Here is a 27,813-nt window from a genome sequence, read left to right as displayed (position 1 = left end):
CTTTTTGCTAACCAGGAGAATACCATATTTAAACAGTGTTATCGCTTAACATACATTTTATTTAAATTCTTAATTTTTACATTTTTTATTTAGAAAGTGGTGAATGATGTGGCATTTCTTATACAGTAGAACCTCTGAGTTATGAACACCTTGGGAATGGAGGTTGTTCATAACTCTGAAATGTTTGTAACGCTGAACAAAACGTTATGATTGTTCTTTCAAAAGTTTATAACTGAACACTGACTTAATACAGCTTTGAAACTTTACGATGAAGATGAAAAATGCTGCTTTTAACCATCTTGATCTAAATGAAACAAGCACAGAGTTTCCTTACTTTGTCAAATCCTTTTTAAAAATTTTTCTTTTTAGTAATTTACTTTTAACATTATACTGTTCTGTATTTGCTTTTTTTTTTTCCTGTCTCGCTGCTGATTGCATACCTCAAGTTCCAAATGAGGTGTGTAGGTGACCTGTCAGTTCATAACTCTGAGGTTCTACTGTACTAGAAAGTGTTTCTCAACAACTGGTCCATGAACTGGTGCCAGTCCCCGAGATCTCCCTGACACAGTTTAGGGAGGCAGCAAGCCGGTCCCTGGCATCAAAAAGGTTGAAAAACACTTTCCTAGAGGATTTAATTTTGTTACTTGTGATTTGTGTCAACCTCTATTTGGATGGAAATTGGAATTCAAGTGAAAATGCACAAAAAACCATTTTAAAATTGTTTTTTGTTAGTTAAATAAATCTCCCTCAAATGAGTTGGGAATGGGAACAGGAAAAAAAGTTTATCAAAACAAGTTTTGTATTTCAAACCAACTGGTTTACGAAACAAAGGAAGTATCTGTTGTTAGTAAACTGAAGTGACTTTTTCTGGTCCATGTCCTTCAAAACTTTAGAACTTATCGCTCTCATCCTTATGCCTTTGTAGAGTTGCGGGGGGGGAGAGACAAACATTCATACTTTTACCACTCCTGGTTGGTTTCTTAAGTTTGAACTGAACTAATTGAAATGAAATATTCTCTCTGTACCTGCTGTAGTCAATGATTTACTTAATAAAAGGCTAAGCTGTGAAAGGCTGTCAAAAGCTGGGTTAGCATGTCCGCAAACTCTGGTTGCAGGTGCTTCGTCAGTGACTTCCACTGTTTCAGTGGTTTGACTTTACTTTAAACCATGGCAGCAAACTTGTAATACCCAATACTGTTTTTAATTTAATGTAAATGATTTTAGTAGAGCAGAGTAAGAGTAGGCCTTTATCATAGGCTAACGTCATTTTATAATTAAAAAGAAAAATGTATTTAATTTAAAATCTCATTTAAATAAAACTTTGTTTTATTTTTCTAAATCAATTTTTATTCACCCTGGTTTTTTTGCAGCATGTCTCTGCTGACAAAAGGCCTTGTGTAAATGCAGTTATACGAGCAAAAAAGATACTTTTTGCCAGGAGAGCTTCTTTTGCTGACAGCAAAAGCATGAAGTATACCAGCAAAACCCCTTTTTGCCAGTATAATCTGCATCTCCGCTCGGGGGGTTTGCTGGCATAGCTCTACTGGCAACACCTAATGTCCTGTTTCTAAGGCCCTGACGTGCATTCCCATTGGTGCTGTGCAAACAACACATAATGATGTTGCACCTGGTTTGGACTTGGTTTCTAGCCATTCTGGTTGTCATGTGCGAATCTGAAGGGTTTGATGGCAGATGTTCTGTAGGGGAAAGTATCTGTGTGTGTTAAAAACTCTTTTCGTTGTCATTTAAAAAAAAAAAAACAAACCCAACCTAAACATTCCTTTATCTTCCTTTTCCAAAGCCTAAGGGCTGGGCTGGGCAGTGTAGGGTAGACTGAGAGCAGAAGAAACTGGAAGGTGGGCTCTCTCTGGCTGTGGAGTACTCTCCCAAAGGAAGGGGTAGCAGTCATATTGCCTGGGCCATTTTAAACTTAGAAATACACAATAGTGAACGGTGTGGAGGAACTCGGTGGTTCCTAACTGATCTCACGTTAGGGAGGACACCCCTTAGATTCCCATGGAAACTGGTGGGACCCGCACCTCCTGGGACACTGAAAACTGGACTGGAGAATTGGCCTGTAGGGAGGAGTCTTGCGGAGGCCCTAAGTTTTGTTGTAGCTGGGAACAAGGTCCTGTGATTTTTGAGCCCCCCCCATGCAGCTGGGTGATCCGAACAGGGCTGGTCCCTGCCCATTGGGATGGCTCTATGTTGTGTGACCTGGGATTTTTTTCCCTCTCTCCTAGAACGAGGTGCTGATGATGCAGGAGGCCAAGCATGAGTGCTATGGGACGTGGTACCTGCCTGCCGGGAGGATGGAGCCCAACGAGACCATCCTGGAGGCCATGAAGAGGGAGGTGAAGGAGGAGACGGGGCTGGAGTGTGAGCCTCTCACCCTGCTGGCAGTGGAAGAGAGAGGCTCCATCTGGATTCGCTACGTCTTCCTCGCTCGGCCAACTGGTGCTTCCCCCTTATTCCTACCCCCACCCAGTGGGGGTTGGGGACTAAAATGTGTGGGGATTGCGAGGGACACTGCAGGCAGCAAGCTCCGCCCTGGGCATGGGGCAAGAGGCAGAGGAGCCTCCTGGAGCTAGCCAAAGGAGGAGTGTCGATGTGGGGCTGTGTCCAGCTTGCTGGCTCCTCCTCTGAGCGCCTTCCCTTTTTTTTCTGCTCAGAACTGCTTCTCTTCCTACTGCACCCTCCCCCCTATGGCATCTTATGCTGGGCTTGCACCATAACTTCCCACTGAGCCCAAACTGCTTCTGGCGCAGGAGGGGTTAGAACTGGCTGGGGGGCTGTGTGTGGAGAGCCAGGACTGGAATAGCAGAGGGAGCTGCAGCTTATGTGGCTGCACTGACAGAACTGTAGTGGTAGCGTGCATGGCAGGGTCCTTGCATCCACTCCATCCTTTCACGAGCACTCCCAGCCGTCTTAGCTGTGGAGCGGGAGGTGTCCATGTTTCCCAGCTCTGGCCATGGCGCTACGGCCTATTGTAGGGATGATGAAGGGAAAACCAAGGATGTTTTATACCCCCAAATCCTCATTCCTTCCCTGGAAAAGAGCCCCAGCTGCCTCTTAACTGCTTGATTCCTCCCTCCCCCTCCTCTAGCACCCAGTGATCTGCAGAAATGTAACATCCCCGCCAACCCCTTCCGTGCCCCAGGCACTGCTGCCCAGGCTGCTCTGAGTGCTACACAGACACACTCTGTTTTCTGCCTAGGCGGGACCTTGAAGGCACCCCATGATGCAGATGCTGAATCCCTCCAAGCCAGGTGGTGGGACAGAGAATCTCCTGCCCTTCCTCTGCGAGCTCGGGATATCCTGCCCCTTATGGACCTTGCTGTGCGATACCGAGACAGCCCATCCTACCCCATGACCTTGCCGGAGGAGATGCCCTGTGCCTTGATCTGCCAGAGGCTCCTGGCTACGTTCACCAATGATGCCGGTGACTTGTGGGTGCTGCTGAGTGCTGTAGGGGCCCCACACCTGCCAGTGTGTGCCCGCACCACCTCCCCCTGCAAAATCCAAAACAGCATCCAGGCAGCAGCCTGCAGCCTGCTGAAGGAATGCTGCCTGCTACCGCAAGTGACTGTCCGGGCCCACGGGGTTCTGGGGCTGCAGCACCTGGGCAAGAATGCAGGGAAATCTGACGGTGTTTGCTTCAACGTGCTGCTGACTGTTACGCAGGGTGACCAGAGCACCCAGGAGACGCCACCAGAGCTGCAGGGTGAGAGCTTCCAGTGGTGGAAGATCAAGGAGAGCAACTTGAGAAGCAGAATCCTCCAGAGGCTCAGCTCGTCAGCCGTTGTCCCAATTCACAGCTACTGACACAGGTAAGCAATGCTGGCTGAGCCCCGCTCTAAGGCTGGTCTGCTCCCCTCTTCACTGATGGGGGAACTGGGACTGGCTGGCCTAAGTCCACAAAGCAAATTGGTGGCAAAGCTGAGAATAGAACCCAGGAGTCCTGCTCCCAGTCCTGGGTTCATTTACTGGGACCTGCTGGGTGGCCTCTTTCACTGACGTACTAGGGTGATAGGTGTCAGTAGCGAACCCTGTAATAATTCCAGGTGAGCCCTTGCTAAAGCCTGTTGAGCTACACCATTACCGTGGATGGAGAGGGTGTCGCGGTGCCGGGTGACCTGATGCTTAAATATTGCCTTCTCGCTCTTCTCCCACAGGATCTCATTGAAGCTTGGATTCAGAGACCTTTCCCTGGGCATGGGACACGCTTCACCCTGTTACGGCCATTGGCTGTCCCCACGCAGCCATCCCGAGGATGATGCATGGCTTCACCGCAGGGCACGTCCTACTCAGCCGCTGCCAACCACAGACCCATTTCCCCAGCATGGTTATGGAAGGGTGAGTGGAACCCCCTCACTACATCCAGCGGAGGGGGGCACGCAGCACCACGATGGGGGGGTGACTTTTCGGGACTTGACCTGACGTGACCTTTGGGCAGACTGCAGCTCCTAAAGCTGAAGTTCCAGCGTCCGGGGCTCTTCCCTTTCATGGTACCGCATGTCCTCAACGCGGGATGCAGAGAGCCGGCCAAGGCAGCTTGTTTACAGCTGGAGCTTGGAAATAAAAAGGGCCGTTTCTCTGTAGTGTTGAATGTTGTTCCTTGCTGGGATTAAAGCAGGGCTGTGTTTGGAAGCATAATGCAAAGTTTATTAGACATGGCAAATGTGCTGTGGAGAATGAGTCAGTCAGGCCCGCTGGGCTCGGTTGGAAGGCAGCAGTACATTCCTGTTCCTTTTGCTCCCTGCTCTGGGGATGGGGCTAAGAACAAGGTGCCCTCTCATGCAAAGTACTTTATGTACAGCCAAGCCTCATACCCCAGGAAGGCTGATAGCATTCCCATGTTAGGTTGGGGAAACTAAGGCACAAAGAAGGAAGTGACTTGCTTAAACCTCACACAGCTGGTCAGGGGCAGTACTGGGAATAAAACTCAGGAGTTCCACCTCTTGGTCCTGAGTGTGTCTGCTAGGACCTGGATGGAGCCTGAAGTTTGCTGGACTCTGAAGAGCTTTTAGCTTCACAGCTGGGCAAGCTGCTCTCATTTTTTATAGGGAACCAGAGACCTCCCTCTGCTGCATGGCCTGAAAGGGGGTTGGACTGTCACAGTTCATGTGAAATGAGGCGCTATGGGAGGTAGGAGCAGCCCTGTGCAGGAGCAAATGTGCCAGCAGCTCTATGGTCAACTTGAGGTTTTGCTCAGAACCGTGATGTACATGTCTTTGTAAAGCATGTGCCCATCTTGAGAGAAGCCCTCATGCCACAGGGGATGGCAGGTTCTGCTGGTCTCCAAAACATGCCTTGAAAGCCATGGCCCTGGTTCTACTTACTGCCTGAGCCCTGCTGAGGCACTGAGAACTGCACTCTGCCTAGCAACGTAGGAGTGGTTAGCTTTCTCACCCCAAACTCCCATTCAGCTGCAGAAAGCACAGGGCCTTCCAGCTGCCTTAGCAGTTCCACAGGGGAGGGCTAGAGAGAGACTGAGCATGCCCCAGCCAGTGCCTGTGATCCGTGTGCTGCTGCTAGGCCATGAGTTTCTCTGCCATCGCAGGGGGATGCTTCCTCCTTTTCCGTTGTACACCAGAGCTGGGCAAAGCAATTGGTTCAGTTCACTGCCACCTCTGACAAACTGTTTCAGGTTGAACCAAAAATTAAGTTTTTTTTTGATGAAATTGAAAAGTTGGAAATAAAGCCAATGGGGGGGCTGGATGAAACATTTTTATTTTTGAGCATTTATCATTTTTAATTAAATTAATGGAAATTTTGAAAATGAAAAGTTGTTTTAAAATTCCCCCAAACTTTGAAAGTTTTTTCAACTGAAACAATTGGGTGAAATCAACACATTCACTGAATCCTGCATTTTTTTTTTTTCCCCAACAAAAAAAAAGTCCTGCTTGAAAGATTTTGCCCAGCTCTCCTCCAGAGGGTCATTCCTGGGCAGGCGAATGCATTTCTCCTCTGGTGCTGTTCTTGAGTCCCTTCTAGTGTTGTTTACTGTGAAATTTCTGAGCAAGTAGCTTCACTGACCCAGAGTTTTGTGCCTGATGCCAATATTCATATTAAGCCTGAAAGCTAAACAACGTGTTGAGAATGCTAGGGAAGGCGAATGAGCATCAGAGGACTCTGGAATGGATAACTGGGTAGGATGGCTGCTTTTCAAAGGGAAATCACTGTGATTGGGAGCTGCTGGCTCAGTCAGCACCCTTGAAAACCAGGTCACAGAGGTAGGTGTCTGCATATGAAGGTAGGTTCCCTGTTTCCAAAAATCTCAGTTGCTGTGTTCCAGATGCAACTCCAATTGGACTCCATTCCCAAGTTGAGAGGGAAATGGGCGGCTGCCATGTAAAGTATGCAGGCCAAGGCACCCAGCGATGTGTGGGTGTCCAGTCTGAGCCACGTTAGAGGGGCCTGATTGGCCCTTCAAGGGGTGTGGGTGCCCCAAGTCACTGGTCCACTCTGCAAATCTTAGCTATAGGCCTTTCAGGTTGGAATCTGCCCTGCTCTTTAATACATGTATCTCTCATTAAAATCAGGCCAAGCCCCACCTATACTCAGTATAGGGTCTGCGTGTGCTACTGCCACCTGATTCTGCACTCTAACCTTGCGCCAGGGATTCACATTCTCCCCTGCGGGGCCCCCCCCCCCCTTTTTTTTTACAGCAGTTGTTTAAACCTGTCTCGCCCAAAGCAGGGAGGCTGCTTTGGGGGTCAGTCAGCAACAACAAAATGTGTAGTGGCAGTATCCCCCCTATGTACCACAAAAGAGTGCGTCTGCCCCGTGCTTACATGTGTTTGTATTTCAGCCCTGGAAGCGTTTTAATGTAAGGACCGTAATACGCTTCCACGGGTGGGTAAGTACTAGCACTGTTTTACAGAGAGGGAAATGGAGGACAGAGGCAGTGACTTGTCAAGTCAATGGCAGAGCTGTGAATAGAAGCCAGCTCCCTCTAACTGAGATGCTAGCTCGTTAAAAAGATATGGTGCAGCTGGAAAAGAATGTTCTGTAATTGTGCTAGGAGAGGTTTGTAAAGGGAAAAGGAGCCCAATGATTCAAGTTTATCAAGACATCACTTTATTGCCACAGGAAGAGTTAAGTTACTTGTACATATGTACAGACAAACGGCACACATTTTAAGGTTGGTTGTGTTACACACCATACGTTTAAAAGTGCATAGTTCTGAAAAGGTGGTACTGTAACATTTGCCAGTTCATTGTACCCACTTACCACATGCAGCTGCCATAAATATAACACCAAAACCCAGGTTTACCAGCAGCCAGCTCTACACACCTTTGTGCATGGTTGATAAGAGGCAATACAAGACAAAAAGCCCCTCTGTAGATAATTCTTATAGCATATTTGGCTATACTGCATCACTTAATGTCTTTGAAGGCCAATGATCTCCTGATTTTCTAGGACAAACAGCTTTTTCTGTTAAGTTCTATCAGGCAAGGAACTGTCTTCCTCAATAACATTAAATAGTGCCCCTAAGCAGCCACCCTGCACTTAATACCAATGTCAAGAACCCAGTTGGGGTGATATTTGCCAGGCTTACAAGCTGCTCCGACAGCATGTTATTAATCAGATGTATTATGGTAGTGCCTAGGGATCAACCAAGAGTGGGGCCCCATTGTACTAGGCACTGCCCAAATACAGTAATTTGTACCTACTCTGGTTGGCTGACAGCTCTAGTTACCAGAGACCTTTTGCTGCATTGTGATGAAGTGTTTGTTACATTCCAAAGTGCACAAAGGGAGATGCTGGGATTCTGCAGGGTGTGTGAATATCTATCAATAGAGACACAGCCCTGTTAAATGGCATAGTATTGCTGGTATAAAAAGACTATTGCTAACTTCATTCCCATAGCACTTTACAAATTCATCCTTGCTACCCAGGAAAGCAGTGGGCGAGATCCTCAGCTGGTGTAGGTCTATGAAGCCTGACATCAGGTAAGAATCTGGCCCATTATAGGGAAACATGGGGGAAATGTGAGAACTCAGCTGATGCTGGGCTCCTGGCTTCTCAAGGGGCTGTTCTCCAGGATCTGTGAGGGAAGCCTCCTGCTCTCTAGAGGTAGCTCTGAGTTTCCTTTCACAACGGGGCAGGTTGCTTTGCAAGGCTTTGCTTCACTCTCAGTCCTGCTGAACTAAAGCAAAGCGCCTTCCCACCTCCAGGAAGACAGGGCAGAGCTGCACCTGTCTGAGGGCTGCTGTCCCATTTTCTGATCAGCCAGAGCCGAGGCGCTGTAAGCGTGATGGAACGCAGCGCTGCCTCCAAAGGTTTGCTGAGGACAAGGAGCAACCTGTCATGTCTTGGCTGCCTGGCAGACCCACAGTGGCTCTTGTCAGACCATATGGAAAGCATCAACTGGAGCCAGTTCAAAGTCAGAATGAACTTTTCCTCCTTGCCCCAGGGCCCCTGTCGCTATCGAGCAAGAGCATCAGACTAAATGAAAGCTTGTTTAACAGCCCCCTGACAGCAGCGCATAGGGCCCAGTGGGACTCGTCTGTCACACAGCCACATTAATCATGCCTGCCTTGCTTTGCTCAGGATCCCCAAACATGTGAAAACCAATGGAGTAAGCCTCAGGACCTGTCTGGGAGGTAGGTCCAGTCACTTCTTTATCCCTCTCTTGCGGGGTTGGGAACATGCTTTTTACCCCAGAACAACCCAGCAGCCCTTTTGGACTGCAGGGGAAGAGGGAAGGTCTGGGAGCGAGGCTGGCCACTCGCCCAGCAAGGTGTCGTAAGTGCCATGGCTGGAGTCTGACTGCAGGCTTCCAGGTCCAGCAAAGCACCAGCTGGAGACATTGCACTTTGATTAAAGGCCTGAAGAAGAGTCTTATGACCACCCTGCTAGGAAAGCTGGGGTTGGCTCCCTTGTCTGTCCCTGTGTTCATTACGTGGAGGAGGCTGGATGGATTCCACCTGGGAATCTACCCTTCCAGAAACAAGGCCAGTAGGCCTCTGTAGTGGGGTGATTTAGCACCCACTTTTGCAATGTGCTGGACCCTTCCTTCACCTACAGTTACCAAGAAGTCTATTCTGGGCCCACTGCCAGGACACCAGAACGGTGCACTCCTACTGTAATGGGCCCTATGTAGATCTCTCTGTTCCACAGGGCTTTAGACACTGCCCTGATCTCTTTCCCTCGTGCTAGCCCTAGGCACTTGGAAGAGGAGCTATAAAAATCTTGCAGCATGGATTGTGGGTGCTGATCACTCTGATCCTAAGAGGCAGAAGATAGAAATGATGGAGGGCTCTCAATGCACCTAGTCGTGCTTTCCCAGCCAGCTTTGAGAGTTGAACACTGAGCATGTTCTTTCCACCAATGACTTGAGCAAACCATTGGTTTTGGAAGGTAGGAAGCAGAGTCCCTTTCCCCCAGAAAGAGAAGCGTCAAACCTGAGTGAGATGTTGAGGCTGTCTCGAGGAGTCGCCCTCTGTTGTGATGCTGCAGAGTCCTGGTTCCCTGCTGCTCTGTGGAGAGGGGCTGGTTAATAGTTTGAGTGTGGTCAGATGTTCTCTGGAGGTCAGTGATACAGGAAGGTCTCTGCTAAGGCGGATGGGGAGTGGTGCTACCTTCCCCCGAGCCATGGAGCACTAATCTCCCCCTTCCAGCAGTGCCTGCTGGCATTGCACTTGGATCTTCTCTCCAGGAAGCAGGTGAGGAGAGCCGGAGGCTAGGCTCATGCAGGGCCCTCGGGGGGGAACTTCACAAAGGCAATAGCTGCCAGTTCCTTACAAAACTCCTCCAGCACCACCACTCCCTGGAAGAGGGTCATGTGATCCATCCTACAAGGGAACCAAAGCAAATGCTGAGTGCTCTGCACAGGTGGGAGAAGCTAGCTCCCTTGCCTGGAGAGCAGAATGTTCCACCACCCCATGCAGAAGGGGAAGGGTGGGAGCCAGTGCCCCAGCCCATCTCATGTCTATCCCAGAAAGCTTAGCACAAGCACAGGGCAGGAGTGTTACCAAAAAACCCTGAGACTGCTCGTACTTAGTTCCCTGCCAGCCAAATGTATCAAGCATACTGGAGTGGGGCCCTGTGCTGAGATGAGGGGAGTTTCCTTGGCATTAGAGGGCTATCATATCCCTGAGGCTTAATGTCTGCTAAGACAGATTACGCTGCAGGGCACCAGTTGATGGTACCCCAAGACAAATACAAGCACTTACTGCTCTTCAGGGACCAGCCCCATTAACTGTCTCCGGACCAGCAGCAGCTTGGCTGAGAACTGAGACACCCGCTGGATTCTCTGCATCAGATCTCCAATCACCTAGGGAGGAGGTGAGAATTAGCTCCCTGCAGGTGGAGAGGTGCCCCCACAGCTCTGGGTTCAGAGCATTCCATACATACATCCTTTCCCTGAGTCCAGGACTCTACTCTGGACCCACTCAGCCTACAGGTGTTGGCAGCTTCACGCAAGGGTGAGGGGCTTATTTTTGCAGTTATCTCCCTCCCCCTACGTTCCACACTAACATCTACATGAACCTCTATGCCCCATCAAGGACTTGGCATGGGGAGAAGTTACCCTGATGAGTACAGAGAAGAGTGTCCTGCAGCCAGGAGCGAGGTTCAGGTAGGGGTCCAGGAGGTATTCATGGAGGTGTGGGTGCGGGAAGAGGGCCAGGCGGGACAGCACTGATGTCATTTGTAGGTTCAGTCCGTAGGGCTGCAGAACATAGACAAAATATGAGATCGCTCCCTTGAAGGACCTTCCCAGAGGCAGTGGTTCTCAAACTTTTGTATTGGTGACCCCTTTCCCACAGCAAGCCTATGAGTGTGACCTTCCCCCCCCCCGTAAATTAAAACCATTTTTTTATATGTTTAACACTATTATAAATGCTGGAGGTGAAGCAGGGTTTGGGGTGGAGGCTGCCAGCTGGCAACCTCATGTCTCCCTCATTCATTTAGAAATAGGAAAATAAGAGCCTGAAACTACCTTCCAGTGAGGCAGATCTCTGGTATTACAGGAGCACCCACAAACCCTAATCAGGATCAGGGCCTACTCCAAAGAGCTTACAGTCTAATTTGATGGTGACCGGTGCTCCTGGGGGCAGCTATCTGCTTTTGCAGGTCACCGGCAGGGTCACAGAAGTCACAGTAACCAAGGTCTACAAAGCTGAACACATGTCTCTCCCTGCTGAGGCTCAGCTTCAGTTCAATAGTTGCATTTCCCCATCGACTTGGTCGAAGCCTGGGGGGCGGAAATGGGGAGGATCAAGGATCGCAGTCCTGTGTTGTGGTCACTAGCTGATACCTTTGTATCCTACAGAATGGCTAGATGCTCACTGGTTACCCCACAGAGGAAGCCCTGCCTCCAGCAGAGTACAGCAGAGAGTGCTGGCACTCCAGCTCCTAGCTAGGACTAAGATTTCCTGGGCTCAAAACAAGGCTGCAGTTTTCACTTTACCTGATCCAGGATCCGTGTCATACGGTCAAACAGCACCTTCAGGAAGTGGCCCTCATAAAATGCTGCTTGTGGGTCACAGGGCTCCAGAGGTTTTGGTGCCTGAGGCCAGTGCCATGAGGATATGTTAGCGGAGCATTCCTGAAACTGACACAAGCAGCATGAAGAAGGACAAAGTGCTCTCTGAAATTCTGAGCAGACTTCAAATGTGTTCTTAACTCTAAAACTAGGCTGGGTGTGGGAGGCAGACACAGGTGCTCTGGCAATAGAGCTGGGACTGTTAAAGATCAAAGGCATTATATCTCCACTTAGAATGGGACAGGGAATCCCAGGCTGAGAGGGAAAAGAAAGACTTTGAAACCCTACTGGCCACCCTGTCTGAGCAGTGTGTATGCCAGGTCGAGGGCAAAGTGAGTGCTGTGTGTGGCAGGTAGAATAGTCCTGATGGGGGGTGGGAGCAGCAGAGAATTTAGGGGGCACAGGGCCCCCATCAATGACCTACCAGCCTTAAGGCATCGTGCACATAGGTGTCATATCCTGCCTCCTCCAGGTAGGAGGAGGTCTTTGCTTCATCAGGAACAAGGCCCAGGAAGCTGAAAGAGAGAAGCCAACAGGAGCTGGTACTCAGTGCAAATCTCTCCCTAGGCTGATGTTGCCCAGGCCTGGGGCGGGGCGAGTGCAGCAGATGCAGAATGTGCCTGGCCTACTAGGACTGATATCCCAGCTCCTAATGTGGTCTCCCCAATAAGGCACTCAGCCTGTGCCTTACAGCAGGCACCAGCAAACCCCGTGTTACTGCTGGTCCTGAAGCTACCCAGCCGCAGGCTAGGTAAGATGTTCCGAGCTTTCTAGAAGGGCTGGATAGGCAATGCCTATTAGCTTTAGGCTAGTGAAAGCTCTGGGGCTGGTCTCCTGGTAACAATGTACCAGAAAAACACTGTCCGTAGATGGGATGCCCAACAACGAGCACGTGTGGGGTCTTCCTTTGCAGTTCAAAGTAATAGCCCAATTTATGTGAGCCAGAGGGTTGGATGGGGCGCATCATGGCTACCAATATGGGAAAGGGTCTAGCCTTTTATGGAAGGCTTCTGGGTAGGGCAGGATGCAAGCTGTCCAAAACTCAGGGAGTTGGGTTTTTCAGAAGTTTGGGTATTTTTGAACTTGCTTTCATTCCAAACAGCAAAATAAGGTGTTCCTGAAATTAACTACCAGACCTCCCAGCCCAGGCATGTTCCCTGGAGCAGGGAGCCTACCAGTCCACAGAGCCCTTGTGGAATTGCACTGAGTTCTTCTCTACCTTGCCCTTCATGCATCTGGGTTCCCCAAAGCCACGAGCTAGCCTGTGGAGGGGAGGCAAAGAGGCAAATATGTGCTGGACAATCATTCGTGATTCTTAGCTCACGCAGCCCTACCTGAGAACAATTTCATTCACATCTGTCTTCTCGTTAGGCCTGGCAGGCCCCCGGTGGGAGGATGGCATTGGCTTTTTACATGTCCGGAAGCCTATACCTGGAAATTCATCGGTGAAATAGGGATCTTCCTCCAGCTCCCTGCAAGGCCAGGAACAGGCGTTACATTGCAGCCCCAGCTTGTGCCCACCAGGTTCTGCGCTTCCCACTTCTGTCCACTTACAGTGTGTCCTCGCAATGGTCCTGCTCATGGGTGCTCCGCTCCTCCTGCCCTGGCTGGCTGCGCAGGATGTAGCTCCGCTCCTCCAGGTTTCTCAGCACAAGGCTGTACACAATGTGCTCATGGGGTTTCCGGAGCAGCTCCTCAAACAGCCTCAGGGTAGCGAGGCTGATCTACAGGGACAGAACCAGGGGTCAGTTGTGGGACCGGTCTTTAAAACTCCCCTGAAAAGCATTCACCACTAAAACGTAGCCACCACTACCATTCTATCCCAGCACTCCCTGCAGGGCCATCTCAGTTCATAATCCCTTCCAGGGTTGATACATGGAGTTCCCATGCAGTTAGCTGGGGGAGGGTCTTTCAGAGGAGACCTTAAAAACAAGGGATCCTGTCTGCTGGGTGAGGACATTAAAGATTTCATAGCATGGCTGACAGGAGCAGGAGTTTGCCCCAGCATTCTACTGTTGTACAGCATGCAATGTGCAGGGGCGCTGCACCCCAGAGGTGGCTGCATTCCACAGGTGCAGTAAATCCAGAGTGTTTGAAGTGGTTTGGGATCTTTCTAGATGAGAGATACTGATATTAATATCAGTTATTAATATCCCAAAGCCATCACACAGCAACACTGCCTGACTGCTCAGGGCCAAGAGTGAAAAATCCTGTATCTGACAAACTGCCTGGGGAATTTAAGGAGACCGAATACAATAACCTGGCCTGGAACTAAGGCAGGACACCTCAACTCCTACCAAGGTGCCACAGCATCACTAATGATCTCAAGGGAGCAGGGCCTTAGGTCTGGACATGGTCCCCCCTTGAAATTCCAAGAGGGAGTTTAGCTAATGAGAGCCGAGTCTGGGGTCCCAAAGGAAAGGGAAAAGGAGGGGAGGGGGAGAACCATGGGAGGCTGCGGGTGGCAGCTCTGCATGCAGACACAGCCTCACCTCATCAGACAGGTGGTTGCAGTGCTCTATCAGCTGAGAGCGTAGGAGGTGCTGCTGTGCAGAGTCAGTGATGGCTTCTGGCTGCCTCTCTGTGCCCAGCAGGAATGTCACCAGTTCCCGGAGCAGGGCAGGAGCACTAATCTGCCTCACCATGGCTGTCAGCATTGCAGTAGAGGTGAGGATGCCAAGTTCAGACCTGTCAAATAATGGCAGAGGGAAAGTAATTACTGCTGCTCATCTCCATGCAGCTGCTCGGAGCACACATGCAGCACAGTGAACTGTGCGCTCTAAAGAGAACATCTCCACCCAAGAACCTCTAGGGACTTTACAAATAAAGCTCTATACCCTGCCCCGTGGTGGGCCAGTAGCACTGTCCCCATCGATGGATGGGGAGACCGAGGCATGAAGACAGGAAATGACAGAGCTGGGAACAGAACCCAGGACTCCGCGCTTTGCTCAGACCTAAGATGTCACTGCCTCTGGGACACTAAGAGCAATGTGAAAATAATGCAGAGTGATATCTGGAAAGCCACCTACTCCAGCTCACAAGGAGAAAGTCTCTCTTTAGAAATATGCATGGGCAACTGCAGCAGATGGAGGGCATATGAAGAGGTCAAGGAAATATCAAAGCCAGAGGCTAGACTGGGCAGTTCAAGTGTAATGAGTGTATGCAGGGACAGAAAAGAGTCCAAAATAATACCGAAGGCCTGGAAATGCAGAGCCAAGTGTGAAACTCCATCTTGTCAGGGGCCAGCTCTGCTCCTGCCTGTGGAGGACCCTGAGCAGCGCACCAGCTCTATGAGCTGCAGGAGAAGGCTTAGAACCAACCACTGGCCTCAGCACTTCCCTCTCTTAGCATGGACAAAATAAGGCACATCGCTTCAAATGACAGCTAAAGGCATTAGAAAACTGTGCCAAAAACACTCCCTGCGACAGAGGAGATCTGATTCTTCCCTAAATCCATTTTATTTTATACCCGCACGCTCAGATGTTCCTGGCTTTCCCTCTATTGAACTTTCTCTGCTTCCCAGACTCAAATTCCCCAGCTTGCAGACAAGGTTAGAATCCCGCCAGTGGAATGTTCCATTATGCCGGCAGGCGTTTGGCTTTTACACTAAAGTGTAAGAAGAGAATTTTTTTTTTTAAAAGACAGACTAACTTCCACAAAAGTTTGAAAGGGATGCACATGGCTGGGGAGCTGCCTCCTCGCAGGAGTGCTATGCACCCCTCTGATCTACCACACCTGCCATCCCAGGATCACAAAGAACTTTTCCAATGGGAATTATTTAAGCCTCACAAGCCAGAATGCAGCATGAACTCCATTCTACAGATGGGGAAACTGAGGCACCAAAGCAGTGACTCGTTTAACACCAGCTGCTGCCATAGCCAGAACCCGAACCCAGAGGTCCAGACTCCCCAATCCCTACTTTCACCACAAGACTAACCCACTTCCCTCCCCCTCATGCCTGGTGTGGGTGCCAGACCAGCTCAGCCTCACACCATGGACATCCCCCCAAACCCAGTTTACACAGGAAGCTGGTGAACAGCCAGTTGGCCCCTCAGCCTGTGTGACACATGTACTCACATCTGCAAGAGCTGTGGCTGCAGAATCCCCTGGAAGAGCTTTTCACCAATGGCCTCTGTTACAGCATCTGCAACTACCTGATGGTCACAAATTAAGAGTCAGTAATGAGCTACCAGTTGCCTGATATTCCCATGACTCCCCTAGTTCCTTCCTGCATGACAAGAGCAGAGACTCGGGGGGTGGGATAGCTCAGTGGTTTGAGCATTGGCCTGCTAAACCCAGGGTTGTGAGTTCAATCCTTGAGGGGGCCATTTAGGGATCTGGGGCAAAAATTGGGGATTGGTCCTGCTTTGAGCAGGGGGTTGGACTAGATGACCTCCTGAGGTCCCTTCCAATCCTGATATTCTATGAATCTATGACTCTGCTGCTCCTTAAAGTTTCTCTCAGCGTGGTGGGGACTGACATACATGGGAAGCGACTGCCACGTCACTCCTTGGTCAGGGCTGACACATGCCGTGTGGTTCTTGCACACACAGAGACTCTGGAGCCAAGTGACCCAGGCACTCCTATTAAAGGAAAGCATTTCCTGGTAGCTAGAAGATGGAGACAGAACATGCTGGGGTCTTCTTAAATGGGTTCAACCACAAACCACTAGACTGGGGTCATGCAGGAAGGCTCCCACTTTTTAACATGTCCCCATATGGACAAAATAATCCTGTTGTGACCTTTGCAAATACATGTTGTTATCTTGCAGCTATGTGTGGCAATGATGCATCACGGTGATTTTCACAATATCACACAAGGATTGCAATATCATCGTACTCTGATGCAGTTTCACAGAGATCTTCAGCTGTGTGGCAAGCTGGACTCTCAGACAGGCCTGATGAAATTGAGGCTGTCCTAACATTTAAGAACACGTGGCAAACCCAAAATCCAAGCCACAAAAGCCAGGATGTAATAGTCCAGGAGCCACTGAAGTTGGTGGATCTCAAAAAGGCACCAAAGGTTGTCTTCTCCAAGGAGAATTTTAGCCATAAGTCAAGACAAGACACAGTTTGGTTCCCAAAGGCCCATCTACCATCACATCCATGGCTCATAAGTCCATTAGTAGTGGCCTAATGAGGCTGTCTACCAAATACAGGAAGAAAACAGGTGGCCTGGCCTGAGTTCTAGCAGAGATATGAGTGAGGCTGCCTTACGCTGCAGCAGTCTAACTCCACTGCCAGCAGCTCATCTGGTAAAGGGCACAAAATGTTTAGCTGTAGGTGGGACAAGTGTAACTCAGCCAGTTTCCAATCCACTCTTGTAAATCAGTGGCTCTTTGGAGGTGCCTAAAACTGCATCTAAGGTTGGGCTAAGACTTCCAGTTAGGATTCCTTAAATATCAGGCTTCCCACATATGTAAATGTGTATTTGTCTCTTGAGAGAGAGAGACTTGCACCCTCTGGGGCAGAGGAGATGGGAATGCTCGTCTAAGACACTAAGCAATGGGGAGGAGTCACTTATGTCTTACCGGGTGGGCCTCTCTCATGAGGTGATCACAGTAATCTAACCAGCTAAAGAAAGCATCCAGGCTCCCCTTTCCTGGGAAGGAGGCCTCATCGGCAGAGTTATTCTGCAACCTGCAAAGAGATCAAAGGGGGTGAAGGACATTGTAGGAATCAACTCCAAAGCATCATCCAAGGGCTACAGTATGTTTGGGGGGGAGGGAGGCCTCCTCTCTGGAGTGACAGCAGTAAAGGAAGCTGCTGGTTCTCTCAACATCCTCACTTGGCCCATACAGCATAGAACACCAGAGATGGAAAACACCCGAGAGAGCAACAAGGCCAGCAGCTCTCATCTGGGGTCATGACTCACCAGGGGTGGTGGTGGTGACCACCCTGCTCTTCCCATATTGCTAAGTGGGAAGGGGGTCCCTGTAGGGAAGAGGTGGAGGACCTCTGCTAGACTGTACCCCCTGAGCCAGGGCAGACACCACACTGTCGCTATTCTCCAAGAACTTACCCAGCTTGAGCCATCCCATAGTCCCCCTTGGAGATGATACCACAGTCTAGCAGGCCTCACTATGTACCCATCCTGCGAGGTGCTCAATCCTGCCAAGGTCCAGGGGAGCTTGGGTGCAGCCCCTGCAGAACAGATCTCACTCGTCTTCTCTGGGCCCAATACTTCCAGGGAGAAGCCCAGGAGTGAAAGCTGGTAGGGTCATTCCCTTGTGGTGAGGCTGGGAATGGATTTACCCCAGGCTCTCATTATCTTCCTACAGACCCACCAACGTCCTACCTCCAGCTGACTCTCTCTAGGGAGAGGATATCTGCAGGGTCGGCTGAAGTAGGGGCGGCATTGTACAGGTCACAAAGGTGATCAGTCACCAGACAGCACAGGGCGCTGTTCTGTACCAGGTACGTGGCAGCTGCCTGCTGAGCGACACTCATGAGAAGCAGCAGGTTTTCCTGAGCTTTTAGTGCAAGCCTGCTCTTCTGCCAGAGAGAGAGAGAGAGGTGTTACTACAGCAGCAGCCCTGCCTATTCCCCTCCCCAGCTCACGGGTGAATGGAACACCGAGGTTGACGCTAACCTGCTCTATCCCACTGACAGGCAGGATCATTCCCTACTCGCTGCCTGGCACCCCTCTGCTGTCCCCTGCCCCATTTCGGTACCTGGCTCTTGCACAAGTTGATTAAGGAAGTGATCAGATTGTTTTCCTTTCTCAGAGGGGAGGAGCTGGAGACAGAATTCTTTGGTTTTCCTGCCAGGCTAGCGCAGGGTGCATCACCCACAGAGCTCTCTCTCTCTGGCTCAGGAGATGCAGTCAGGGCCCCGTTGGTAGCCAAGCTCTCTTCCTGGCTGCTGCCAGCATCTCCCTGTGGGCTCCCAGTTAGAAGATTCTTGCCCTTGAGAATAAAGAAAAAGGAGAGAGAGAGCAGTTAGCATCATTGCAATAGTGCTTCCAGCATTGACACAAATGGGACTGATCCCAGGTACAGACAGCGAATACTAAGAAAGCTAGATAGGTGCAATATGTACCCGAACATACCTAGATATGTATATACTGCAAAAACACCTAGAAATGCTCAGCTAAGCAGATAATAAAACAACACAGCACGTTTTAACGGAGGATCTCAAAACCCTTTGCAAACATTAATCTTCACAACTCCCTGATGTGCTGTAGGGAAGTAAATATTATCCCCATTTCACAGATGGGGGAGCTCAAAGAGGTGAAGAGATATGTTTAAGGTCACACAGCAGGTCAGGGGTGGTGCTAAGGAGAGAGTCCAGGAATCCCAGATCCTAGTCCTCCGCTCTAAACTGCCTGATCAATGACTCTGGAAAATGAAGCCTTTAGTCACAGAACAGATACAGCAGTGACAAAGCAAGCTTCACACATCCCATCAAGCCATCTGGGAGAGATGCATCCCCCTTCTCCGCCCCCTGCACCAGGGAAAGGGGTGCCGAGCCTCCATGTCCCCTGGTCTCTTTGTTAAGACTACCAATCAAGGGGCCAATTAGTGGCAACCACAATGGCTATTTTCGTGGCAGGAACATCAGCTCACTGGGAACTGGACTGAGATTGACTCGCTTCACCCAGGGCCCCCCAAACAGCTGTCAAATGGAAACAATCCAGGTCACCACCAGCACTGGATTAGACATTTTTCCTAATTTTAAAGAAGCCAGCAAGATTTCAGCTGTGGAGGAGCTCAGCATCATCACTGGGCATGCAGCACCGGGGCAATGTCCGTGATATATGGAGGTGAGATTTGTCTGCTTGCTACCCTGTGGAAATCCCATTATTCAGACAATCGTGCAATCATTCCCTAGCAGGTCAGCCTATTGGTCCCTGAAGCCTGCCTCCAGCAGTGGCCAATACCTTGCTGTAAGGAAGAAATGGCATGCGGGTGCCAATGAGGGCTTCTTACCTCCAGAATGTACGTGAGCAGAGCAGGATCCTGCTTGATCTTTGCACACAGAACAGCAGCAAACTGTAATTCTTCCTTCTCACTAGCAGAGCCTAGCGCATCACTGCCGAACTGAAGGAGCTTCTGTGGAAGGACACAGGGCTTGGTCAGCCTTCACAGTAATAAAAGAGGGGGTAGAACTGAGCTTAAACAGTGCTGAAAGGGGTTTGCTGGCATTGGGGATGGGCATTCTTCCCTCCTCACTAGAGGCTGTTGGGCACACTCCCCAGGAATATGTGCCCATATCAGTCATACAGACACTGATATACAAAAGAGCAGGCAATAGCCCACATTGTGGGAAAGTAATATTAAAGCAAAGTATTCATCATTGCCCTGAACCCTGTATAGTGATTTACACCACTATCAATTGGGTATCAGAATGGTCATATTTTATACCCACTCTGCACTGGTGTACATTGCACCAGGTGCATGCACTGGGGAACTGAGCCCTCCATGGGGTTTACATTAACATCATTGCTCATCAGAAACGTAGGCCATCAGACCACTAAGTGAGGAAAGGTAGGACGAGCGCTGCAAGGAGCACACTTTACATTGCCTGCAGTAAGACAGCTCAGAAAGCAGCTATGACAAGCCAAAGAGAAAGCAGAAGCCGCGCTCACCTGAACAGGTCTGTGCACATTCAGATAGTGCAACAGTGGATGCTGCACCTGTCCCAGGACTCTGCTGAAGAAGAGGAACACCTGCTGCCTCATGCCTGGAGGATACTGAGAGCAAGGAGAGAGAGAGAGAATCATAGAATCATAGAATATCAGGGTTGGAAGGGACCCCAGAAGGTCATCTAGTCCAACCCCCTGCTCGAAGCAGGACCAATTCCCAGTTAAATCATCCCAGCCAGGGCTTTGTCAAGCCTGACCTTAAAAACCTCTAAGGAAGGAGATTCTACCACCTCCCTAGGTAACGCATTCCAGTGTTTCACCACCCTCTTAGTGAAAAAGTTTTTCCTAATATCCAATCTAAACCTCCCCCACTGCAACTTGAGACCATTACTCCTCGTTCTGTCATCTGCTACCATTGAGAACAGTCTAGAGCCATCCTCTTTGGAACCCCCTTTCAGGTAGTTGAAAGCAGCTATCAAATCCCCCCTCATTCTTCTCTTCTGCAGGCTAAACAATCCCAGCTCCCTCAGCCTCTCCTCATAACTCATGTGTTCCAGACCCCTAATCATTTTTGTTGCCCTTCGCTGGACTCTCTCCAATTTATCCACATCCTTCTTGAAGTGTGGGGCCCAAAACTGGACACAGTACTCCAGATGAGGCCTCACCAATGTCGAATAGAGGGGAACGATCACGTCCCTCGATCTGCTCGCTATGCCCCTACTTATACATCCCAAAATGCCATTGGCCTTCTTGGCAACAAGGGCACACTGCTGACTCATATCCAGCTTCTCGTCCACTGTCACCCCTAGGTCCTTTTCCGCAGAACTGCTGCCTAGCCATTCGGTCCCTAGTCTGTAGCTGTGCATTGGGTTCTTCCGTCCTAAGTGCAGGACCCTGCACTTATCCTTATTGAACCTCATCAGATTTCTTTTGGCCCAATCCTCCAATTTGTCTAGGTCCTTCTGTATCCTATCCCTCCCCTCCAGCGTATCTATGAATCTACCACTCCTCCCAGTTTAGTATCATCCGCAAATTTGCTGAGAGTGCAATCCACACCATCCTCCAGATCATTTATGAAGATATTGAACAAAACCGGCCCCAGGACCGACCCTTGGGGCACTCCACTTGATACCGGCTGCCAACTAGACATGGAGCCATTGATCACTACCCGTTGAGCCCGACAATCTAGCCAGCTTTCTACCCACCTTACAGTGCATTCATCCAGCCCATACTTCCTTAACTTGCTGACAAGAATACTGTGGGAGACCGTGTCAAAAGCTTTGCTAAAGTCAAGAAACAATACATCCACTGCTTTCCCTTCATCCACAGAACCAGTAATCTCATCATAAAAGGCGATTAGATTAGTCAGGCATGACCTTCCCTTGGTGAATCCATGCTGGCTGTTCCTGATCACTTTCCTCTCATGCAAGTGCTTCAGGATTGATTCTTTGAGGACCTGCTCCATGATTTTTCCAGGGACTGAAGTGAGGCTGACTGGCCTGTAGTTCCCAGGATCCTCCTTCTTCCCTTTTTTAAAGATTGGCACTACATTAGCCTTTTTCCAGTCATCCGGGACTTCCCCCGTTCGCCACGAGTTTTCAAAGATAATGGCCAATGGCTCTGCAATCACAGCCGCCAATTCCTTCAGCACTCTCGGATGCAACTCGTCCGGCCCCATGGACTTGTGCACGTCCAGCTTTTCTAAATAGTCCCTAACCACCTCTATCTCCACAGAGAGCTGGCCATCTCTTCCCCATTTTGAAGTAAATTGTCAGTTAAGTAACATTCCCCTTCAGTGCCACAGGAAACATGATACAAAGTATCTGAGCCAATCCTTATGCCACAGATAGATAGCCAATGTATGGAACATGACAGAGGTAAGAGCTGCAAACATCTAGCCATACGCACCCTATATACTGCAGCTAATGCAGAAGACTAAAACTCCACAAGGGTATTCAAGTTTACATGGGCAGGGAAATTCCAAGAACAGAGGGTTTTGAAGCTCTTGGAGAACAAGATTTAGTTTATTATTGATTTTATCTCTTTTCTATTATCAGATAATCTGGTACAGCTACACTGTCCCTGCTTCTGGCAACCATGAAGAAAGTGTGAGAGAAACAAACTGGAGTCCAGCTGAACTGTGAGAAAATTAAAGGGAATCCTCTGGGATAACGTTAAGACAAACACTTAGGTTTTATTTACAAATAGGTTTTCCCAAAGGCAGTGTGAATACACGTTTTCACAACCCAAATGTAAGCGAAAACTGGTTTGGTTTAGGAAGTAAATATTTCCCTTCAGCACTGGTAAAAACCATTTGAGCACTGAAAAACAGACTAGAAACGGCAGTGAAAATGACCAGACTTAGATCACTATCCCAGCTCAGCACAATGCATAAAAATACCCTAAGTAATGCTTTGCCCTTCCAATGTACATTTTAAGGCTCTCATAGTGTTTCACAAACATTATTAATTAATTTATATTGCTTAATGAACTTCACTTGAATAAATTAAGCTTCTCAGCTGCCCTATGGTGAAAAAAATCAATTAGATTATTTTTTCATTTTCAAAAGGTTTGTTGTTATTCATCAGTCCTACAACATGATGAAATGGAAAAAACAAGCAAGAATGAATCATCGCAGAGATAAAGGGTAGACAGTACTGAGTGTACCTGATTTTTATAAACAAAGCTGTAGCTCATGAAAGCTTATGCTCAAATAAATTGGTTAGTCTCTAAGGTGCCACAAGTACTCCTTTTCTTTTTGAGAATACAGACTAACACAGCTGCTACTCTGAAACCTGACAATAAAGACTAATATTTCCAGTTACTGTTTCCTTGTTTTCGTGTTTGGAAAAAAAAAAAAAGATCATTTATAGCACAATAAGCCAAGTTATTATGAGTAACACAGGCTAGTATGGTTATAATTTTTAGCTTTTGATATTTACTCTGATAAAGTCCTTTTAAAAACACTTCTTTCCTGCAAATCAAAGGATTGATCCTGCAACCCTCAGTCATGGAGCACAAGACTACTCACCTGAGTAAACACTGCTCACATCAGCAAAGGTTGTAGCATACGGAGAAAATTTTCAAAAAGTGCCTAAGTGGTTTAGGAGCCCAAGTCCCATTTCCAAAAGTGAAGCAGGTGCTTAGGGAGCCTACGGGTATGTCTACACAACAAGTGCTGCAGCTACGTCACTGTCACGCTTAGTGCAGACACTTGCTACAATGCCAGAAACACAGAAGTAAATCCAACCCCGCAAGAGGCAGTAGCTAGGTGATCAGAAAAATTCTTCAGCCTAATGGTGTCTTACCGAAGTCTTTGAAGGTTGTGAATTTTTCACACCACTAAGCGATGTCGCAAGGTTGACTTAAGTTTTAGATGTAGACCAAGCCTTAGGTTAGATCTTCACTAGAATCACTGCAGCTTAGCCGCAGTAACACTTCAGTGTGGACACTGACTACAGCAATGAGAGTGATTCTCCCATCGCTGTAGTTAATTCACCTCCCCAAAAAGCAGTGGCTAGGTCAATAGAAAAATTCTTCCATCAACCTAGTGCTGTCCACTCTGGGGGTTAACTACATCACTCAAGGGTGTGGATTTTTCACACCCCTGAGCAACGTTGCTAGGTCAACCTAACTTTTTAGTGAAGACCTGGCCTTAGTCTCACTGAAAGTCAATGGGATTTAGGCTCCTAAGGTGCTGTCTAGCGTAGAATTTGAAAGGCGTTATCTAATGTATATTAACTGTGTAGTGCAGACAAGGCCATGTTCCTAACAGGCTGCTTACACCTTCCAAATCCTAGTCTAGCCTAAGTGGCTTCTGACACTGGGACTTCAGACTCCTAAATCACAGATATGCTTTGAAAAATTTTACCCTGGTCTCAGTTCCTTAAAATTATACTTCTTTGCTGTGAACAAGTCAGACTTTATAGTCACTGAAATCAACTAAAAACACAGTTCCACCACTAGGGCAATGAGTGGTGTTTGTCTTGGGCTTGTGCATGGCTGACCGGGGGAGGAACACGGTGTACACACCTCTGCTTTTCCCAGAGTGCTGAGGGTCTCCAAGATTTTGTGCTGCAGCAGGTATTCCAAACAAGGCCCTGTCTCCCCGGCTGGATGCTGCTTCTCCTCATACACCAGAATGTCCAGCATCTGTTTCAGGCGCCAGGGGATATCGGTCTCCTTGACTGGGGTGTTTTCATCTAAAGAGAAGGCATATACAAATCCCAATCAAAACAGGCTACATGCTTGGTAAAACAGGCATTAAGGCTTTAGCTCCATTTGACTATCAAACTTACACGGGCCCTTCCAACCCAAAGCATCTTCACATACACTCCCCCTCCCGTAACTCTGAGATGGAATGTGGCAGCTCTTTTAATAGTGCACAGCATATCCTGAAACTGACATGGCTACAACAACACAGCAATGCTATAATAGTTTGGGTCAGGAAGTGAATAGCAAGCATATCCAACAGAAGCTGGTCAGAATGTAATTACCTACAAAGCAATTTAGTCAAGATCCTGGAGCCAACACCCTTACACTTGTAAAAGCATCATGGGATTATTAAATCCACAAGCGGCCAGGACTTCAGTTTTACGTCTCAGCTATAAACCAGCACCTCTGTGCTGGGGAACTGGTTTGTTACTGCGTCAGTGTGAAGTTGTGAGCTCAGGGATAGGCCCAAACAGATCAGTTTGCAGGACTAGGGCCAAAGCTCAAAAGAGCTGATGAGATCAGAGCCTGGAGCAGCACAGTCACAGGCCTTACACTAACCAAGACCCAAATGAAACATAAAGACTAAGAAAAAAATCCAGTAAAGCTAACGCTTTACTCATAATTCCTACTGCAGGCATCAGGTCCCGGGGCACTGTTCCACACCACACAGGAGTGCCCTTTTTAGAAAGATTTTCTCTACATTCTAAGACACACTGGAAGACTCCAAAATGGTGAATTTAAAACCTTCCCCTCCCTGTAACAGAAGAACAAGTGGGTGTTTTCTTTTCGGGGACTGGTAGAACCCAGAGGAAGTTAACAAAAGCAAATTTTTAAAAAATCCTCATGCCTCTCAATTGGAGATCTTTTGTAAACTAAGTTTGAACTTTGGGGAAACGTTAATAGGTTTCACACACACACCAAAAAAACCAAAACAATTAATTTCATCCCAGACCTATGTATTTAAAAAAAAAAATCTGAAAATTCTATTTTGCAGAGGTGACTTTAAAACATATCCTCCCAGCCCCTCCCCTTTGGCTTCCAAGCTGTAATTTTCACTTTGATATTGATCTCTGCAGCACCCCAAGCAATTAGGACGCTGGTTTAAAAATTATTATCCCTAGAATAGAGCCCTTGATGGACAAGCCAAGAACAAAGGTCAACATTTCTCAGACTTGGGAGTCTAAGATTAAGCTCATAAATCCATATTTAGGTATTTAAATAAAGTTAGGGGCCTAAGGCCTTCTCAACACACCACAACTGTACCAGTATAACCATGCCTCTAAGCGTACAGCAGTACAACTCCCTCTAGTGTGGATGCAGTTACACTAGTATGGACTAAGCTATACTGGGATAAGCACTTTATGCCAGTGTACCTGTATGCGCTGTTAGGGCTGCAGCAGTGTAGAATATCAGTTACAAAAAAAACCTAGTACAAAATCTCTGTGTAGATCAGACCCAATTTAATATCAAGTATAAGAATCGCTGGCCATAGCATTTAGTGCAGGAGCAGTCCAGCCATTCTCAAAATGTTGGGAGAGCATCTCTGAGCAACAGAGACTGATTATTATAAGGCTCTGGCCCAGAGTATCAGATATCTACAAATACCCAGGGACGCAACCTCACAGCCCTCATGGTGGGAAGAAGCAATACCTGTGTGCCATATATAGAACAGCGGGTAGACATTTTAAGGTTGCAGGCAACATTTCTCCTGATAGGGTTTTTATGGGCTATTCAGCAGGCCTTTCATTATCACTCACTGGAACGTCCTGCACTGACCCCAGGAAGAGGATGATGGAGACATTAACATTTTGCTCTACTCTTGGGCCAAGGCTCTCAAAGCATTTTGTACACGTTAATGAATTAACCCCAACGAACGCCCAGCTCCTTGCCCATGTATATCTCATTGTCTCCCCTTTACAGCGAGGGAAACTGAGGCAACACAGAGTTAAAAGGATTTCTCCAAACTCTCACAGTGCATCAACTTGGAGAGCTGAGAAGACAACCCCCAAGTCCTAACTTGCAAACTCCCCGCCCTAAAAGTGAGGCAACGCTCCTTCCCAGAGCTGGGAATAGAACCCAGGAGCCCGGACTCCCAGCCTCGCCCACCACCTACCTGTGGTCTCTAGGTAGTAGTGAGTGAGCCCTTTCCAGTGCTCGGTGAATGCCTCCAGCAGGTCAATGATGGGCTCCTGCTGCAGAGAGGAGGGTGCAGGCGTCAGCAAATCGGGAGAGCCCTTTGTTCATATCTACCCACGGGCCCGGGTCACAGGAGAATCTCCCTACTTCAGACCCTCCCCCCATCCTCTTAGCATCCTGCTCCCTGGGAACCCGCGTCCCAAAAGACATGGGGGTCAGGAGAGGAGACCCCAAAGCAATGTGCCATAGGGCCCCTCTCCCGACCCTGAACCCCATATCCCCTGGGACATCCTTGCCCCAAGCCCCCAGTTCTCCCCCTCCACAGAGCACCAATCTCCTGAACCCAATAGCATCTTGGGGCCCAACCAGGGTACCCTGTAGGATGCCCCCAGCCCTAGTTCCCTGTGGCCTCATCTCCTGACACCCAATGACACCCTTGGGGGCCCAACTCAGATCCTATTTCTAGGTTCTTGGGTGACCCCCGAGTCCCCTTGGCTGCCCCATCTCAGGACCCCAGTGACACCTGGGGGGGTCCATCCTGGGTGCCCCCCCCAAGTACCTTGGCCCCGGGAGTTGCCCTCCAGCCCCAATTCTCTAGGCTCCCCCCATCCCCTGACCCTCAACGACACCTGGGGGATCAATCCCGGGCACCCCCCAACCCTGACCCCAGGAGGCGCCAGCTCCCTGGGAGCCCTCCCCCATCTCCTGACCCTGACACCTTGGGGGGGGGTCAATCCCAGGCGCCCCCCAACCCTGACCCCAGGAGGTGGCCCCCACAGCCCCATGGGAGCCCCCCCCGTCTCCTGACACCTGGGGGGTCAATCCTGGGTGTCCCCCAACCCTGACCCCAGGAGGCGGCCCCCCAGCTCCCTGGGAGCCCCCCCATCTCCTGACACCTGGGGGGGGGTCAATCCTGGGTGTCCCCCAACCCTGACCCCAGGAGGCGGCCCCCCCAGCTCCCTTGGAACCCCCCCCATCTCCTGACACCTGGGGGGGGTCAATCCTGGGTGTCCCCCAACCCTGACCCCAGGAGGCGGCCCCCCCAGCTCCCTTGGAACCCCCCCATCTCCTGACACCTGGGGGGGGGTCAATCCTGGGTGTCCCCCAACCCTGACCCCAGGAGGCGGCCCCCCCAGCCCCCTGGGAGCCCCCCATCTCCTGACCCCAACCGAACCCCACTCCCCGCCGCCCCCCGGGTCCCGCCCCCGAGCCCCCCCCGCGCTAGCCGCAGCGCGCCCGGCCCGGCCCGGCCCCCACCGTCTCCACCGCCCGCTGCAGGAAGGCGCCCAGGCGGCTGAACATGGCGGCGCCAGCCCGGCCCGCCGGGGGATCCCGGCCCGAGCAGGCGGAAGCGCGGACCCGGCGGCCTGTGCGGGGCG

General features: G+C 49.5%; 2 protein-coding genes across 4 annotated transcripts in view; one reads left to right on the top strand and one right to left on the bottom strand.

Moving 5' to 3' along the window:
• NUDT18 (nudix hydrolase 18) overlaps positions 1 to 22,903 on the top strand; it is a 24,797-nt gene extending 1,894 nt beyond the window's left edge. The window contains exons 3-6 of one of the 2 annotated variants that reach the window (XR_012666154.1): positions 2,244 to 2,457; positions 3,218 to 3,830; positions 4,176 to 4,356; positions 22,141 to 22,903. Coding sequence is in view for 1 of the 2 variants with exons in the window: in XM_048829012.2 (XP_048684969.1) it covers positions 2,244 to 2,457; positions 3,218 to 3,825 (822 nt within the window). In the remaining variant the exon portion in view is untranslated. Of the gene's footprint in view, positions 1 to 2,243; positions 2,458 to 3,217; positions 3,831 to 4,175; positions 4,602 to 22,140 lie in introns of those variants that run through there. The other variant, XM_048829012.2, reaches the window with a different exon arrangement.
• Positions 7,061 to 27,813, bottom strand: FHIP2B (FHF complex subunit HOOK interacting protein 2B). 2 transcript variants are annotated; one of them, XM_048828998.2, is made up of 17 exons: positions 27,692 to 27,813; positions 26,412 to 26,490; positions 24,116 to 24,285; positions 20,087 to 20,191; positions 19,428 to 19,550; positions 18,171 to 18,404; positions 17,795 to 17,991; positions 17,028 to 17,136; positions 15,575 to 15,651; positions 13,990 to 14,185; positions 13,052 to 13,221; positions 12,832 to 12,969; positions 11,922 to 12,012; positions 11,423 to 11,566; positions 10,541 to 10,681; positions 10,185 to 10,285; positions 7,061 to 9,803 (listed from the first exon to the last, which is right to left on the bottom strand). In XM_048828998.2, exons 1-17 carry the CDS (start codon positions 27,734 to 27,736, stop codon positions 9,698 to 9,700), a joined length of 2,226 nt encoding a protein of 741 aa, XP_048684955.1. In that variant the 5' UTR covers positions 27,737 to 27,813; the 3' UTR covers positions 7,061 to 9,697. The 2 variants fall into 2 exon arrangements, with proteins under 2 accessions (XP_048684955.1, XP_048684956.1); XM_048828999.2 differs by having other exon boundaries at positions 26,412 to 26,487.

The sequence above is a fragment of the Caretta caretta genome, chromosome 26 (genome assembly GCF_965140235.1).
Source record: "Caretta caretta isolate rCarCar2 chromosome 26, rCarCar1.hap1, whole genome shotgun sequence".
In the NCBI taxonomy this organism is placed as follows: Eukaryota; Metazoa; Chordata; order Testudines; family Cheloniidae; genus Caretta; species Caretta caretta.
This window is presented reverse-complemented; position numbering and strand designations above follow the sequence as displayed.